General features: G+C 36.4%; 1 protein-coding gene across 2 annotated transcripts in view; it reads right to left on the bottom strand.

Annotated features, from left to right (window-relative positions):
• DPP10 (dipeptidyl peptidase like 10) overlaps positions 1 to 19,799 on the bottom strand; it is a 473,153-nt gene that overhangs the window by 62,007 nt on the left and 391,347 nt on the right. For both annotated transcript variants that reach the window (XM_050339334.1, XM_050339333.1), the window contains exons 6-7: positions 5,052 to 5,104; positions 4,872 to 4,953 (exon numbers count right to left, since the gene is read on the bottom strand). In XM_050339334.1, coding sequence (XP_050195291.1) covers positions 4,872 to 4,953; positions 5,052 to 5,104 — 135 coding nt within the window. The remainder of the gene's footprint in view (positions 1 to 4,871; positions 4,954 to 5,051; positions 5,105 to 19,799) is intronic.

The following is a 19,799-nucleotide window of genomic DNA, read 5'->3' on the forward strand; positions in this document are numbered from 1 at the left end:
ATTTGGACAAGGAATTTGAAAAGCAGGATAAAGATGACTCACCACAAAGGCAAAAGGTAGAGAGTTCTTGAACTGGTGTATTTATTAAGAGCAACTAAAGTAGATTGTACTCTGTTTTGGTTTCGGGTTTCTGTTTGAATGCTCATTTTTAGCTAGTTTTGATATAATATAAGGTCGTTTTTCACTGGATTCTTTTTTTATTATTTTTTATTTAAAAGCTTTGGCTTCTTAGCCCTATTTTCAGTGAGTAGCCTGCTCAATTGTTTGTTTTTGTTTTTTTCACAAGAGGATAAATTCTTGTTTTCTGATATTTAAAGTACTTCCTAAAAACCAATGGGAGCATCCTGAATCCACAATTTGGCTACAGTCAAGAGACTGAGCTTTGTGTATACAGAATAATAAGTAATTCTAAACAATGATGATGACCAAAATTATGGAAAAAAACCCCATAATAAATGCTCATCTTCAGTCCTATCATTTGATAATGTTATTTTTTGTTGATAGCATCAAATTACGACACAGCAAGCTGTCAAACTTCTACAAAATATTCTAGATAGTTTTAATATTTTCTTGATTTCTGCTTTGTTAAAATATACATGTATTTATGCATAGACATTCATATGTAAGTCAACAGATCGTTACTTATGCTGATCTATCCAAATATAAAATCAAGCTCCCCTCAAAAACACTTATCTATCAAAAGAAAAATGAGCCTAATGCAGTAAATAACATAAAATACCTGTAATAAATACAAAGGCAAAGTGACTTGCATGGAGGTATGTTCATAAAATAAAGTGAAATAGAGTGAAGTATTTTATACAAAATACACAACAGGTATCACTACCCAGGCAAAAAAAAAATTGATGAAAAACTGTTAAGAAAAAGCTACACCAAACTGAACAACTTCTAATCAGGCTTCACTGGGAGCTACTTGAAGCAGCCCACCTGATAACTGATCAGGAGAACCGTCTGTATCACAGGAAGCACTGCAGAGGAGCACTACAGCTTAAATACAACACTGCCTACACTGGAGACCAGATATCTCCAGTCCAGAGTTTTTATATTCAGGCTTCTACTGAGATACATCCCCCTAGACAGACCCAGACAGAAAGGGTTTCCTCCCCTGTGTCAGATACAAACCAGCTCCAGCTCAAACTCACCAAAGCCTTTGCTACAAACTATCGGAGAAGACAGGAGAAGTGAGAACACCGGATAAAAAGTGGGAATTTCAACAATAGAGGCCCCTTAAAAAAACCCAAAGCATTCTCCTCAGTAAAGCCTTCCCACCAGGTATATACTATCTCTTTCTCAGTCACATGCAATGAGGTCTCTAATCAATAAATTGGAGGCAGAAAAATGTGGATGAAACCAATTAAGCCTCTAGTTGTGCCGGTTTGTCTTCCCTGGAAATACTTAATGCTGCAGTGATGGAGGTGAGGTAAAGAGATAATCAACTGATGTCTTCCACAATTTTAATCAAACATGAGTAATGTTTAGCAAATACATAAACAGCTCTCTAACATACTAAGAGACACAGAAATGGTATTTTAGATCTGGCACAGTTCTAACACAGTTAAAGGACAGCAATCTAAAGAGTGCAACCTTGAAAACAGTTCTCAAAAGTAAGTGCTGTGTGACCTTAAAATACATTAATTCATTAGATAAAAGTTTCTTCTCCCCAACGGCAAACATTTTCAATTTCACCACCAAAATGTCATGACTCAAACAGCAGATGTTTCTCTGAGCTTTTCTTTTAATCTTTAAAAAATCCTCTACTCTTGGTAAATAGCAAGAAACTGAAATAACTGTGGTACCTTCAAAACAATGGTATTGTGGCCCAGTCACCTGGTATCTGACATAAACCTAACCCTGCTGTTCTTCACCAGGCACAAGTGACCTGCTGTCCCATTAGACAACCCTAGAAATTATCCATAACAGTAAACTTATACTGATGCATGCTTTCCACAAGGAGGTAAAGTCTTGCTGTATACTTGATTTCACTGCAGCCATATTCCTTCCTCTGTGCAATAAGCAGTTCCTGGCTTCATGGAAATTTTCCTTTTCAAATATTTTATTTCTATTTTTTTTTCTCTTCATCCTCTTATATTATCTATTTGAACCTCTTGGCTATTGTCCCTCATTTGAAGTATTCAGGATTCCTGTGTAGGCTGCACTGTTACTTAGGTCCTCTGCAGAAAAAAGGACTGGAAATATCTTATTTTACACTATAGTCTGTTTATTGAAAATAGTTGGTCCCAAGTCCATGTGTTACCCCCCATACTTTGAATTTAATCCAGAACCTTCCAAATAGTTTTAGTGTATAGTTAAGGTCTGTGGCTCAGTCAGACATACCTGTGCTTTGTGTTTTATATTTTGTGCTAATTTTGCTGACCTGTCATGGTTATAGCATCGCTATTCATTTCTGCATCACACCTGCATGGATGCTATTCCCCTTCATTTTAGAGATCTACATACACTTTGATTATGTGATGGCCACGTGGCATGTGCCATGGGTCTTTCTAAATGAAATTTTTGTATATAAAGTTAATTTGTTCTCCACTTGTTCTTCAGTTGAAACGAATGTCTCTCGGAGATTACCCACGTATATACTATTGTATACATTATGATTATTTTGTTTAGAGTAAGTATTTAACTGCTTGTTTTACTTATTATTTCTGTTTTCTTATTATACAGAAAAGACATATAAGTATTGTTCAGGAAGGTAAACCAATCACAGTGTGTTTGACAACATGGATCCATGGGACTGCACCTTTGTGTGCACCCAAATATGTGCCTCTGATAGCCACTGATGGATTACCATGACTTGGGGCTCTCCTTTTACAACTTCCTCTGTAACCTGTATCACTGCTGGTTGCTTCCTGTACTATTTTACTCAAAACTCACTGATACACTGTCTGTTCTAAGGACAGATTTTATAACTGAGAACCATTATGGCAATGTGTCCTCAGTCGCACATCTTTTCTCTGCCTAACCTATTCTGCTGGAATGATTTCTCTGTCCTGGTTCTGCTAGAGGCAGATGTTCCTTTAGACAGGAGCAACAACCATTATTCGCAACAGTCTTTATTCATTCATGCTCCTGCTACATTTTTGGCTTGTTGCTGAAGTGGGAGGGTAATGCAGCAAGGCATTTCTGTCTCTTTAGAGACCTCCTTTTACCACATGAGCAGCTTCAAGAGGACATTCTTCTTATTGGCAGCTCCTATGGGGGTGACCTTCAGTAGACTGTCATTGCAGGTGTACATCTATGTGACAACACTTGGTGCCATTCAGAGTGCACAGAAGATTTTGTGTTTAAAGTTATTATTTCCTAATTCTGCAGACCATATGGCACCATAAAGCCCACAGTGAAGCAGATATTTTTAAAGCATGACATTAACTTTACTAGGGACATTAGCAAAGATGTGGAATGTTATCCTCACTCACCTATGAATTATGCCAACGTTTTCAAATTTGGATGATTATGGTTGTACTTAACATGATCACCTATTTTTTTGTAGTTCTGGAACATAATAGGAATCCACCTGTCTGAAAGTATCTACACATACTTACAAAATGATATTTTAGGCAAACTCATAAAGACAGAATTACTCTGATCTGTTATTTTTCTGAAGTTCATGATTGGTAAGTCTGACCTGTTTGTAATATACATCTCAGGAAAAGAAAAATTAATTTTTCAGTAATCACTGCATGTAATTTTAGTTCTACTTTAGATTACTGATCAGAGGTATAGCACAGATAAATCTTACGAACTGCAATTTAATTAAAATATTTTTTACATCTGTTCAGTTTTGCAAATGCTTCTCCCTTCTGCTACAACCTACACAGTTCACCACATTCCATAATGTTGCCTTAGTAAATAACTTATCTATATATTACTATTAATCCCATCACCATGCTCTCATTATTAATAAATTAATGTGGTTAATTATTAAAACATACCAAGCATGTTCCAACTACTTTTTACCGCCTTCCTCTGCTTGCTTAATGCAACACATTTAAAGGAGAAACATTTTTTCCTTTCTAATCATATTGATAAATTATATAAGCAACAAGGTATATTCTCTAGACATTCAACTTGGAGCCTCTCTGCATGAACAGCTCAGATGTGCAAAGAGGCCCCCAGATCACGCCTGTGGGCCTTAGGGATGTTATCAGAAAACTGTAACAAGGATTATCTGAATTTCTTATCCAGAGAGTTGAAGCTTTAAAAGTCTCTTGCCTTCAACTACCAACACAGATCAGCTTAAAATCACTGTTGCTTTAAAACAAACATTTTTTCCTTCTCATATTGACTTTGGTTATGATGACCATGGATGATTTCTGTTCATAAAAAAATGGTAAAAATTCTGGAAGAAGACAATACATGAAACACAGCATCTCTGGGTTTTATTATTATTATTATAGATTCAGTGTAGCACAACTGACCTTGGCAGTAATTTTCATACTGAAATGAAAACATCACTTTTCATTGAATCCATCACATCCACTTTTGGATGTTAAGCTTTTGCTTTTGCCCACACTTTTCATTGATCTCATGCTTGAAAGAAAACTTCTCTTCACCTTTCTTTCTCGCACAGCAGTAGCCACAAAGATGGATATTCTGAAAATTACTTGAGTGCATATTTAGATGGAGGTGTGATTCTGTTCAGCAATTATACAACTTGCTTATTGGGTTCAGACTGGAAAAGCGTATTTTTACAATAAATAAATAAATAGATCTCCTTAAAACTGTAACAGGAACATAATAGCACCGTACAGAAATACATAACAAAACTTATCTTGAGGCTTTTAATTTTGTTTTTACCTCAGTCTGTCTGGAGTTAATACATTTTTAATGACTGTGCTTACCAGTTGCTGTCCGTGAACGCCCCAGGCTGCATACTGTAAAACTGAATCCTCTACTTCTGGAGGGTTTAACTCCCAAACTTCCCTTGAAAAAATGGAAACATTTTTAGTTGAACACACTGGCATCACCCAACGTATAGAACCACCGATACGACATCATGTTGAAAAAACAATGTGACCTACCTTGTGTGTATGTTATAAATCACATATGAAGCTGTATAAGAATAATGAAAGACCTGTGGGGGAAAAAAAAAGGCAAAGAATTACAAGACCAAATACTGGATTAAATACAGACTAGCATTATGACAGTCACAGTCTTTCAATCCATATAAACACATATACCTTTATTACTGAAAGAATTTTTTACTAAACTAATTATAACCAATAGACCTGAACCATACTGTAGGAAGGACACACACACTCATCAGTTAATTTAACCAGACACCTGATCAGTATGATGACTGCACAGAAAATGCCCCAGTCAAAAAACATCTGCATTCCATTTTAAATAATAAAAACTAAACCAAAGTCAAACAAAGCCCTCCAAGAAAACAAAGGACTTTTTATTGTATTTTGTCATCAAGGTGTGGTCAAAATAACTGCACAGGTATCACAGTTGTTTTACTTGAAAGGCAGACAGATACAGATACAGGGTTATATGGTATTTTTCTGACCACCTGCTATAAACAGCCTGAATGACCTTCTGGACTGTGGCTCACAGAACAGAAAAACCATGTACTTAGTGGGACTGTTTGCTGTGGCTTTCCTTAAACGGGTTTTGGTTTGATTTTGACCATCTATCTTTGATTTTCAGGGAAGGTTTGTTTTATCTGAGATTTTGGTTTTGTATGCAACAATTTAGGTAAAACAAAGAGCTATTTGTCAGTAAACTTTCCTCATTCAACAGCAAGTTACCAGTGACTTCCGGATCCAAAAACTGTAGGATTCTTTGGAATGGGAGAGAAAAGCAAATCTATTGTACAGCCTTATGCCGCTGTCTTTATTTGTTGAAAAAAATTTTATTGAATAAAATCAAAGGAATTGCCATTTAAGTGCAAAATATCAAGGCCTGATGTAGGAGGACCCAGAAAATCCATGACAGGGAACAGCATGTTACAGTGTATAATGTGATGGACCACCACACCAAAGGGCTAAAATCAAAGCAAACTATTACATGTCTCTAAAGTCAAGCATTAGTCTATACACATAAAGTGAGTAACAGACATTTTGCTGTCTTGCAGGCTTGGGTGATTGCTTTTAACCCAGCTAATTTCTTCCCCCCTCTATCTTGCATTATGAAAATAGCATAACTCCACAGTATTAATTAGTTTTATTATCCATTGAAATTACTTCGTGGTCATAGAATATAAAATATTTTTGTGACTAATTATTACTGTACTAAGCAAAACTCTTCTTTTTCATGCAAACTTCTGTCAGAAAGAAACATTAGATGACATCCACTAGACGTCATGTCTACAGTTACAGTATCTCTATTGGCACTCAGAGGACTTATTTCTGGACAGTGCCAGGCTATTTCCAGTTAGATGGGAAGAGATACAGCTGTAAAGCTGAAGCCCTGACCTAGAAGATGCATGTGTTGAGAACTCTTTAGCTTGTATGATCTGCAGCAGGAATCTTTCAGTATCTCCTTCAAAGAGAATACACAAAAGGAGGATCCTACATGAACAGAGCCACTGGAATTTGTTGCCATGGCACACAAGAGGGTTTCAGATGTTGTTACTTTGTCCAGAGGCCATTCAGTAACAGAAGCCATCTGAAACATCTTTCCACTGACTCCGTTTCCATTATTAGTTCCCTGTCAGCATAAGCCAAGAATTTAGTACGCCATAAATCCTTGCTGCCTGATGCTGCAAGAAGCCCACAAAGGTCTCTAAGATTAGTAACTCTACTTTGTGCAATTGTTGAATTTCCCTTCTGTAAAACTTACCCTTGAGACAAAAATAATTTCCCTTTTCCAAATCTGTTGTGATTAACATCAAAAGTGTTGCTTCAGTAAGAAGAATCACACATATACTAATAATTATGCCCCAAGTCTTTTTTAACTATTTTGTGTTACAGCTTATGGGAAAGTGTTTGGTCATGCAGACTCTTCTGAGAGGTGTGAGTAAAGCAGAGAGAAATGGTTAAACCATGGTGCTTTCTGCAATGCCAGAGGTTATCCAGAGGGGCACTTGCCAGCAGCTGTTAAAGTGGACAGTCTCATACTGCCAGTTACAAGGAAGAGAAATGGATCTTTTGCCTTTCCAGGAAAAGTATATCAGAGATAATGTGTGGAGGCCTGATAATTATGTAGAATACAAATATCTAAAAGGTAAATTATAGGACAGAATATATTTCATCAAAAATGCCAAACTAATAAGTCATTCTGACAGCTTTAACAGAAAATATGCTGTAGCAACAACAACAACACTTCATATTTCATGTGGAAACTCTCCTCTTGCCTTGTGGTGAAATTTTTGTGTCAATGTTTATGTAAAAGTATATCTGTGTTAAAAGTTGAATGAGCTCCATGAGAAGTGGAGACCAACACTACAATGCACTCACTTTCAGACAAGATGCCAACATTTTTCTCAAATTAATCATGTTAGTTTTAGTTCTTAACAGGAACACCATGTATAAATTACAGGTACAAAGTTTCCTAATTCATCCTGCTTGCAACAGCCACATACTGAAACACAATCATTATAGAAATTAAATCAATAAAAAAGCATGTAGAAAATCTTTCTTTTCCAAGTCTGGCTTTTACAGTAAGTGCTTGGGAAGCTCTCACAGTTTTGTATAAAGGTTTACCTGCTTGGCTTCCTCTTGAGCAAAGCAATGTGGGCTTGGCTGGGACCAAACCTCTCCTGATCCCTTAGATACAATACCTGGCATCACACAAGAGGAACCCAGCTGAAGACACTGCATGTGACTAATCACAGGGAAGAGTATTAGCAACCCTCAAAACACCAGGATCAAACCTTCCACATGGCCACCAGCTGTGTCCTCTCTGGAAGAGGCTTGGAGGGGATTTTGTCCTGCCCCTCTTGTTTCGTGGGATGTGCACTAACCAAAAAAAAATCTGGCAATTTATACAAATAAACAGACTAATGCTCACACAGCTAAAGCTCAGGCAGCACTGACCCCACTCGTGGTGTATTTAAAGTGAAGGCTGGTTATTGTGTTATATCCAAATCCAAAGTGCTGTCATTTCTATTCCAAAATGTTTTCAACCATTTCTTGTACTCCAAGCCTTCTAACTGGGGTGCTGTCAAAAGACTGAACTATGGCTAATATTTAAACATGGACAGTAAATTACTCCAATTGACTAAAAAAAAGGGACATACTAAGAAACTGAGGAAAAGGGAGAAAGGCTGTAGTGAAAAACACTCATCTTCTAGCTACAAAGAGGAGAATCAATTAATGAATATGGACACAGAGAACATCTCTAAGAAGTGAAGCAATTTAGGCGAGCAAAGCTTTTTAAAATACTAAATGCATTACAGTAATTTTTGCACTGTCATATCAGTTGAGGAAAGTGAAAAGGGGAAAATTTCTTGGCATAATTTAATAAAATAATAATAATACATGTTAAGGTTGGACACTGCAAGGAACCTTAACATCACAAGTGGTATGTGTGATTGCTAGGGTTCAGGCCTTTCTGGCAAGTAAATAACTTGCCTGTTTCCATTATGATAAGCTGGAAAATGTTCCCTGCAATGTTACAAACTGTAAAAATGGCTTTTATTATCAGACAGACAGTATACCTCCCCTCAATATAATTTATTTAATATTTATTTTGCCACAGAATGCAACAGCTAAAAACTATTGCAAAATTAAAATTTCTTCAGAATTCAGCCTTTTATCAATTTTTAAACTGATGACAAGTTTTCATCTGATGCTGTTCAACACTGAGTTATCTGCATTTATGTATGAAAAAATAAAATTAGAGAACTCTATTACAAAAGACCTAAAATGAAAAGGTGACAAAAATATTTCAAGACAAATTGCTCCAGTCAAAGCTTATAGAAATAACAATCCATTACTGAGTTAACAGCCAACAATAGGAAAAGCCACACTTATCAATCATGATCTGAACTTTTAGATGACACATTGTTTTGGGTTTCATATGTCCTTTAATTTCTACCTTTCAAGGAATTACTTTTTCTTTCTAAGGTTTCTAAAAATGAAACACTGACATGGAACTCAATGCATAGCCCAATATGACACAGGAAAACAATGTGCCCTATACACTCAGCCAAATACACTCCACTATTCCTGCAATGCATTCCAGAAAATATCCAGTTCACTGTCCTTGGGTAATTTGGAAAACATCCCTCAGCAGAATAGTCTTTTTTCTAAAAAGCTGCCAAGAAAACCTCACTAGCACTATATTTACAGGATGATGAGGGCCTTCAGCTCCAGGGAAATGGAGGAGAGCTGATGACATTGGAACCTCGCTGTGCTGTTTTCACAAAATGCTTGGGCAGGCCAAACACCTTGATGAATCCCTTAGCCATTTCCTACATTATAAACCAATTACCTTCTTTCATGTGTTATTTAGAGCAATAATGATACCTCCTTGCTAGCATGGCCTTTTGCAAGGCAGTGAAGTGACTGTCCTATATTTTTGTTTTTACCCATACAGATACCCATAATCTGAACTCATCCCTGTGGTTCTCAGTGTTGCTAGACTCTGTAAATTCTCCTTTCAGGTTCCAGTAAGACTTCTCACAGGTCATAAAAGCACTCAGTCTGATCAAGAACAATAAAAAGTGAGACTATATGAAATACAATTAAAATTTCAGCACTCACAGTAACATTTCCAGTTATTCCAAAGTTTACCAGCCAAATGGGGTATATGTCTTGCACATCATGATAGATATTCATTTATTTGTATTGTACATAGCAGGTAAAAAAGAGACTCTTTAAAAGCCATGCCCCTCCCATTAATTAAAAAAGAAATGCAGCAGAGAATCATTAAATAACTGAAATTGCAGTGTGTGCCATCATACCCATCCCACTTATCTCCAAACACATACACTGACTTGGAAAGAGAGGCAGTTTCTCAGATAAGGTTCAAAACCATGCACATCTCTATAATTCATCTGTGAGGCATAAGATCTTTTATGGGTTAACTTACACTTCTAATCAGATGAAAAACAAAATCCTGTATTTTAAGAGCCTACTAGTCTGAATGAAAAATGATTATATTCTTAAAGAATTTAATCAGAATTATAATAATGGGGGGAAAGCAGAATAATTAACCTTAGCTGTGTAAAGTTTTAATTGCTGCAATATATGGATGCCTCCCAAACAGTATTACTCATAAAAAGAGAAAGATCAAAAAAACCACTTTTATTGCTTCACAGGCACAAGTCAGTTATTTGGCAGTTCAAAGCTGTGAGAGAACCCAACCTTAAAAAGGTTTTGTGTGCCTGAAAGCTTTTCTTTTTTTTTTTTTCTTCCAGCTACATCAGTTGGTCTAATAAAAGATATTACCTCTTCCCACAAATCTTGTCTCATTTATCTCTTCGGGCCATGACATCTACAGCAACAATGTTATTGAGAAACAAACATTGCTAAGCCCAGCTGAAAAAAAGGACTACCTAAAACTAAAAGTGATCTTTCCTAATCAATAACCTGCATGACAGTACCTATCACAAAATGCATGTGAATCAAGAAATGAAGGGACAGGACAGACACTGAAGCAGGGAAATAAACAGGAATGCATCTTGCCAAGGACACTCACTTCTTCATTCATCCGTGGCCCTTCTCACTTCTGATGATCTTTCATAATGCATCAGTGAAAAAGTCTGGCCTGTTTTCAAAATGCCTTGGTGTGTTCCAGTCACAGGAACTACTGGCTGTTGTACACAGTTTGAAGAACAGCAACACAAGTGGGATTTTGCCTTCATTTTCTTTTTTACAAGTGAATTAAACATTTCAAGAATTACTGAAAAATCTACTTATGCTCAAAGCCAAACCAAAAGCCTTTGCCATGGTCAAGTAATTAGAAGGCCAAGATAAAAGGTAACCAATTATTCATCTGTAATTCAGGCAGTAAAGTCCTTTCACACAGTATACAGAATCTTATTCAAAGCTCCAAGATCAAATCTTTAACAAACCTTCACTGAGGACTCAAAAATACAATTCAGAAATAGAAATGCAAACATATATTGCTTCCCATTTAGCCTTTGGGATAAAAATGTCTTGGAAAAAAACATGGAGCCTGCAGAACATGCTGTGAACTACAAATAATAAGCAAATACCAGATGCAGAGTGGAGAGAATACAAGGGGAACGTAATGAAATACAGATGCACAGGATGGTTATGGAGACCTTTTGAAGGGATTACTGAAGTTAATACAGTGTGCTTGTGGCACAGTCACATCAAAGGCCAGTGACATAGCAGGAAACATAAGACTGTGTTAATGACTTTGGGTAAGTCTATCCCACAGGTGCCCAAACCTCTCTAATTCCCATGAACAAACCCCAGGGAACTGGGGAAAATGCAGGGCTGAGATAATTGTGCATGAGCTGACGGTACAGGGCTTTGGCACAGCTTCTCACAAATGGTCCAGATAAAGCATTTTCAGACCACAATTAGTATCTACACATAATGTGACAACATTAAGATTAAAAGGAGCTTGGATGGCTCTATAAACATATTCTGTTGTATGGTAGAGATCTGACTTTTGTTACTTAAATTTCACCTAGAGTGAAATCAGCCAAAAAAATATTTTTTCTTAAAATAATGTTTTAAGAAAGCTGAGTTAATATATATTCAAGTTCACCCCTATGACAAAATCACAGTCTATACAAATTATACAAAATTATACAAAGCCTATGCATATTATTATCTAAATTATGCAAAAGTATTATCAAAGTTATTTCTCCTCTAGTTAGTGATATTTTACTATGAGTTTTGTGCTGTGTATACTGTGTATACTGGTGTAATTCAGATTTCCAGTAATGAAAATGAGAAAAGGCTTTGAGCAGGTCTTTAATGTCATATACAAACTCCTTATTTTGCTACACATTTGGAGAACACCAGATTATTTGTGGCCAAACTTCATCCTTTGTAGTAGCCTACTGAAAGTAAATGAGTTACAGAAGGAGGGTGCTAGTCTTTGCTTTACGCCATCAGGATTCCAAGCAGCAACTTCTTGTTCTCAAAAAAATATCAGAATAACTTTCACACAACCAACTTCCATTCCTCATTTCCTTTTTATGAGCTATAAGACACGAGACCTTGCCAGGACTGCAGTGCAAAGAGAATGGAAGCAGTATCTAATGTCCTGATCACAAAACAATAAAAAAAGATATATTCCTTTCTTCCCTTTTATTGCAAAATATGTGACACCCCTTTAGTGAAACCTGCAAGGGAGTTAATAAGATTAAATTAGGAGCAGCATGACAACCGCCAAAGGCAAAGGAGAGCTGCTGGATGAACCTTCCATCCATTTTGCAATTTATGTGCTAAATAAATTCATAATGTTAATGGTATCAATACTATTATGGTGAAATCCAACTTTCTCTAAAACTCTGTTATCATTCACTTCAAATGTTCCCCCTTTGCCTGTCCAGTCTGACTCCATGTGTTCTCCAGCAGAAGAACAGCTTCTAAATGAGATGAAACAACTAAATATAGCACAGTCAAGGTGGGGTTTCATGTAATTGGTTGGCTGAGAGTGTAAAGAGTGAAGAGAGAGCTCTGCAGCATTAAATTCTGAGCGACAGAGATGCATGAAACCACTGTACAACACATATATTATAAGTGAAAAGTTTGAATAAAACACACACTATACCAATAAGGGGCAGCCTCCACATATTTATGAAAATAACATTGGTTGAAGATTGGAATTCTGTTAATTTTATGCCCTGGCAACAAACACAGTGAAACTTCAGACTGTGCATTGATATCAAAACTCAAGTCCCTTTGGGATATACACCAGAAATGGTTCACACACTGTATCAATGAAATGGTACCTTTTGGTTTTGGGAGCCGTAGTTTTTGACTGTTATTTTCCTGGTATTAGATTCAATAAGAGTTTAACCATATGCATTAATGACTGATTATTATGTTGATTATATCTGGGGTAGAGAGAGGCACAGAATTTAAATCCATGAATTTTGGATTTAAATTTTCATCCAGTAAATCTTTTCAGTTTACCCTAATTTTAAACTGCAGTTAATGATACTTTACTTTGTAATTCATACAGCTAGAAAGGACTGCTATGATCGTGGTGTCTGACCTCCTACATCTGAAACAAAGTTTATAAGACTTCTCATTTTGAATAGTATGATACAAGGTATTCCTCATCTGGTTTCAGAGTAAACTCTAAGAAACAATCAACCAAAATCTATAATAATGCAATGATGAATTTCCACCCATCTTCGAATCTTATTATTCCTACCCAATTCTGGAAGCTAAAAAAAACAGAGGTAAATTTTGCCACTATTGATGTCTAAAGCTCTATGTAGTTTTGCACAATTTTTGCCTTTACAGGTGGAATATCTTGTTTCTGAGAACTCTGTATCTAATTGCAGTTAATCTAAGATAGAGCTTGATGCATTTGAGCACTAAAGTTAAATGACAAGGTTATAACTTTGAAAAGCATCATATTTATTTGTTTCAGTCAACATCAATTACTTGTCATGATTGATAAGAACCAGTGCATATCATTGGTAATAATTTATGGTTAGCATTAATACTTTGGGGTATGAAATATTGCCAGTCATAACAACTATATGGTGCCAAACCAAAATAAATATAAAAGTGAGAGATTTCTAGAAACATAATTTATCTATAAGAAAAAAGTCTGTCAAGGAAGCCTAAACAAAAAAGGCACCTCTAGGAAATCTGTTTAAGCTTCAGCTGCTCACATAATTTTTCAATAAGATTAATTATCTCAAGAAAAAGACATCCTTTGCAGAATGTAAATTAATTCACAATCAATTAAACTCAGTTCATCTAACCAACAGTAATGTGATACAAACCACAATTCAGAATAAATGCAGAAACTTTTTTCTTCTCCTACATCAACAGCTGATAGACCACCCTATATTTGAATATGCAACTCAATCATTTTTGAATATATAACAACTTCAGATGAGTGAATTATTCAAGAAAGAATGTTCTGCATTGCTACTTCTGAAAGCTGCACATATCACTGTCATTTGAAATTCTATTAGTTACACTGTCACATAAAACATGTTACTTGAGTCTTGTATGAGATGATTTATGACAAAAATTTATATGATTTTTTTTCTGGCTTATTCACCTGCAGCATTAAAAAGCAGGAATGACTTCACTGAAATCATTGTTACGTGACGGCAAACCTGGTAAAATCTCATCCTCGAGCAAAAGTTGCGAATTTTTTTTGTATTGATACACATGTATATGAGTATCCTTCTCAAGCATATGCTAACACTCACATTCAGTACAATAAAAATTTTGACTTAATGAGTGTTTTGGAATTTATAGAAACTTATCTTTTCCTGCACTGATTTGCAGGCAGCTTCATAATGTACATTTGTATTTTGATCTGGACGAGCGTAAGGGGAAACGAAAGACACAAATTCTGACAAAACAGCCACAACTTTATCTCCAGACCCTAGAAACATGAGACTGGTGAGGGTGCTTGTTTGTGGTCAATGCAGCTGAGAATATTACATCTGTCTTCGAAAAATAGGTATTTAAGTACTTTAACACTGCCTGATACTTTAGAGAGTTTGATCTCTTTTCAGAGTCCTTCCACTATTAACCAAATCCCATAGAAGAGGCATCCTCTACAGGAAACTTGGATTGAGTATCTCCACACATACGGAAAACTGATAACTGACATCAAAATATGTTTTAAAACACTGATTCTTGAAAGCAAAGCTGCATCAAGTCTCCCCAGACTGTTTTGAGATGGTTTAATTGCTCTTTGATATACTGTGGAAGAAGGAATTGAGTCAAGACTTGGCTTTCTTTTCAGTTTTTCCAGGGTTAGTTGTTCCTCACATATTGTATTTATTCAAACAGATTGCTAAAGAGAAAATAAGCAAATGCAGAAAAAACACCACTTTGTTTTGAAGAGACACACTTCTACATGTTGTGATATTTACAAAAAAATATGCACAAACTGATTCAAGTGCAACATTATGTGCAAAAAGGGTAAAAAAATGTATTGAGAAAATATTTTCTAAAATAACATTTTATATAAATGAATTTTCCAGAGTCTGAACACAGAATAAAACAGAACTGAAGATGGCCTCAAAATGATGAGAATACAAAAGAAAATCAAAGCATACAACAAGCTCAATTTTGAAGTAAAGACCATAGTCTCAATATTTTTTTTTTCCTCCAGACAATCTGACTAATTCAGGCAGCAGTTAGAAAGCAGATTCTGGATGCACTTCTGCTGTTTGCTTACAAATGACGTGAAGAGATGAAAAGACCCTGTGGAGCTGGAGAAAGGAGAAGCAATGAGACAAATGGCCTGTGGGTCTGAAGAAATGTAAAGGGAAAATGGAAACGAAAACTGGGCTGAGGGAAGCAGATGGGTAAACCAGCAAGCGTGCAAGATGAAAGAAGGAAGACAAAAAGACAGGGCTAAAAATATCAGGAGAGGAAAAAAGAGAAATAATAAAAAGAAAGAACAAATTCAGAACAAAACAGAGCTGAGAACCTTAAAGGGCTGGAAACGAAGAGAATCAGATCAAAAGAGATCAGGCAGCAGGGAGGGAAAGCAGTACCCAGACCTGCAGTGAGTGGGCATTGGTGGCTGGAAAACACAGGTTCACTGGACTGATGCATGAAATTCATGCAGAATAGATTGGCACGTAGAGTCTTCCTCTTTTGGTGGACAGAAGTTATAAGTGAAAAAGGCAAACAGTTTTCTAAGGAATCTGACAGTTCAGTACTTGAATACATGAACTAACCGCCTTTCACTACCTTTCTTACCATCGCTACTAATTGTTTAGTTTGGATATGCCACACGGAAAAGGAGGAACGCAGGGTGTTTCTGATGTGATGTCATCTCCTCCTCTGTGCTAGTCTCCCACAGTGCTACCAAGACACCTTTAATGGTATCTCTGGGTGTTAGAGAGTCCAGGGAATCTTTTGTATGCTCCAGGGAGGTTTTATTTAAATAGAAATATGGGAAGGTTTTTTTAAATAGTATTAAATTTCTTATTTAGTCTTTTATTGAGATTTTATGAGAAAATAACTGTTTGTATGTCTTGAGTATTTTTCTGCCTGTAGGTTGAGTTACAAACAGTTTTCACAATTACTTTTGAAATCCATGTGTTTAAAACACCCTTGTGCTGCAGTCAAACCTTTATGATTCCAAGCAGCCAACACAGTCAGGACTTCATCCCTCCAAGCCATTCTCTAGAAATCCTGTTTAAACTCTTCAAGTAATTTGAACACTGGAATTTAGATTTCTCCCCTTCTGAGACCAGTTCTGCACTGTGGTACAGAACTTCAGCATCTTCATGTTTTAAAGACAGCATGAAAAGATCTTGTCCGTAGGAGTAAGTTCATGAAGTATCACTACGGCTAAATTTCATCTTTAGTTTTAAACTTCCTTTTCGGTCATGCCCTATTCATCTCCCTTATCTCCATGATTTCTTTGGTGCTGCCAGTCCTGCTAATAGGCTTATACTGTTCCCCTTCTGTTCCACTACCTTGTTACAAAACTGAGCAAAATATCACCTCTATGTGCAATTTCCAACAATTGAGCTCACAGCTAGTCATCCACTCCAGCACTTCCCATTAGCAAGCAATGATGCTGCTTGTAGTCAACCAGGCCTACCTGCACTAATTTTCTTCTATTGTACCATATTTCTGTATTAGTCCCTGTTGTGGTCGTTTTTTTGATATTACAGTCCCTTTGATGGGGGTAACATGAAGTAGACTCCTGTAGCAAGTAAAAGACCTCTTCATGATAAAGCGATTAAAAGGTCATGATAAGAGAGCTATTCATTTAGTACAAGGGAGTACTTCACAGTGATCTCAAAGAAGCTATAACAAAGTGATGAATACCTCACACCAAACTCGTCTCTCTAGGAAACATCTAATCTGGTGCTATATTTGCAGACAATAAATAGAATAATAAAGGCTAAATTTGTGCAGGTGGTTGACTGTCTTCACTGAAACATTAATTTATTGCCTAAGACCCCAGGCTAACAACCTTTCATGCTCAAATACCCAAAAAGACTCGTCCTTACCTAAAAAGAACACAAAAATTGGATTACAAAGGGGCACATCTTAATATTTCTCTAAAAAGTGGACCCAACCATTTGATCTGTTAGGTCTGTCACACTATCAGGTGTTCCTCACAGCCTTGGTTTAAAGATGGAAGCTTGGTTTAAAGCGTGATGTGCAACAAAGACAGCTTTGCAAAGAATGCTTAAAACATTTCTCTAGGACAGTTACATAAAGGTCTAGTCTTTGCCATCTACTTCAAGGCATTTCCACTCTGTCTATGTATGTATTTTAAAAGACCTTTCATTTTATCTGTACCAAAGTAACTGCTAACTCTCATTTACAGGAATTCACTTATTCAACACTCCTCCTTTCAACACTATTGAGAGATGCAAATGCCAGCAGATTTATCTACTTTTCTGACTGACCTGTTGGCCTAGCCACAGAAGAGGCAGTCAGCCAATTTCTCTGCAATCAAGGAGCCAGGAATGCAGAAAGATGGGATGGGTTCCTCATGCATAACGTAGATGGAGATACCCCTGCCATACACTGGGCTACGAGAAAAGGACTGTGAGACAGGATGGTTAAAATATTTGAAAAACACACAGCCCATTTTCCTCTATGGACATGTGCTCTGGGACAAAGTTTTCAATTACAGGACTATGTATTACTCCTTAAAATTCAAACTGTGCCAACAATACCCATTTATATCCACTTGCACAGTAGATTCAATTATGCTGTTGCAGCAGTGTTTCCATAGCATTTTTTAAGCAGTGACCTGGGACAGGCTGACCCTATTCCTTCAGGTTAAGTAATTTTATACTAATAGAGAGACACAGGCTTTCCATGAAGGTTACTTGTCCCTGCTCCAGTGAGAAGGAGTGATTCCAAATTCCAGTGATCAAGGAGCTAGCTTGATACTTCACTGCCTTATTTCTTTATTTTAGGGGGCAAAGTGACTTGTAGAGTGGTTTGGAAGGGTTCTTTCTTGTAGTGTAGGTGGTTTGGGGGAGAGTGTCTTTCAATTTTGTTTTCTTTTTTTTTTTTAATCTATGTTTATCCTTCTTTGTACAATGTGTTCTTAAAAACATTTGTTCTATTTTAAAAATAATTAACTACCGCTTTTGTTCTCAATTTTAAATATTTCCCAGAGAACTATTTTCTGCTCTGATTGTACAGTCACAGAACGTATCAGACCTTTTGGTAAGAATTGCATCAGATACAAGCTCTTTTTAAGGAATGGCAAAACAGCTCTGATTTTCTGTCTTTTTTTTTTTTTTTACTCTCACATGAGATCACCATTAATGGTGTACATAGCAGTGGCTACTGGCAAAATGTCTTCATTGCATCTTCTTTCCATTACCTTCATGTAACGCCTCTTTGGTTCCTCTTGAGTTAACATATCTGATAAAATGCAGTTCAGTTTGCTTTCTGTTTGACACTGCTTTTGCCAAGACAATCAAAAGGGCACTGGCAACTATGTCATTCAACTTCTTCCCTTACTGCCTTTTCAAAGCAGAGAAAGGCAACTCCAAAAATGAATTCAGCAGAACAAAAAATTATCTAGACTTAATTCCTGTACAGAACACACCAAAAGTATGGTTCACAGCTATTTCTGCATAACTGATAGTACAGATGGTATTGCTTGTGTTAATATGGCTCCCCTGAGAATTAATTTTGTTGGGGTGGTAGACCTTTCCTCCCAGTCTTTCAATATTTCATAATTTTGTTGATTGTATTTATAGATTCCCCATCTGTCAACTCACTAGTTTCCCTATTTTCATCCAGAGACATCAGTTCCAAGTATTTCATTAAAGCCCTGTTCTGATAATCTGTGCAAACAAGATTTACAAGCCAGTGCATCCTGCTTGTGAAGAGACTGCGTCTGATGGTGGTTGCTGGTCATGTCCACAATGAGCAGCTATTGGTTTCAAGCTGTTGCAGAACAGCTTTTACTATGAGATGCAATCTCAGGTTGCTATTTCAAGTACAAAGCTGCATCAGTGATTAAATTTTGAAAATATTTTTCTAATAATCTCTGAGTAAAAGCTCCACTAAGTGTGCTCAAAATCTTGCGCATCAGTCATCAGCTCAGCAAGCACCAATAACACTACCTCTTTTCTCACACATAAATGTTTCCAAGATCCAGCTTCATCACATCAAGTTAAAGATTCAGCTGGATTTTTCCTTAAACACCACTGCATGGGCTACAAGTCAATTTTCAAAACCTTCTGACAAGGCACTGGCACATTTTCGAGCTTCTATTCTGATTCCAAAATTTTTGGGAAAAGCTACTGATTTCAGGGAAATAATAAAAAAAAAAGTGTTTCATAAACCAGATATTTTAATGATTTATTACACGGACCATTCTTTTTGCAATGTTTTCTGTCAGACACTTAGTTTCAAATGTATTTATAATCGTATCTCCTGAGCTGAACATGATTATCAATGTGAACTTCAGGGGATGTTTCTCTTTTGTGAGACTCTGTAACAGTCAATAAAACTAATTATTTTTAAAAAAACCCCAAACTTTGTCTATGAACTTTGTGTAGGAATTGTGACTTCTGGATGAAATTTATATTAAAAAAAAATGTATCATTGTGCATAAACACCCTGCAAACCCCACAATAATTAGAAAGGGAATATAGTTCAAGGAAGAGCTAAAGGTTGTGTTGAGGTTTGCTATAGCAAAGATTAACAAGTTCTCAACAGCCGCTCCATGAAAACTGAATA

The sequence above is a fragment of the Myiozetetes cayanensis genome, unplaced genomic scaffold (assembly GCF_022539395.1).
Source record: "Myiozetetes cayanensis isolate MyiCay16 unplaced genomic scaffold, myiCay2020 scf9, whole genome shotgun sequence".
In the NCBI taxonomy this organism is placed as follows: Eukaryota; Metazoa; Chordata; class Aves; order Passeriformes; family Tyrannidae; genus Myiozetetes; species Myiozetetes cayanensis.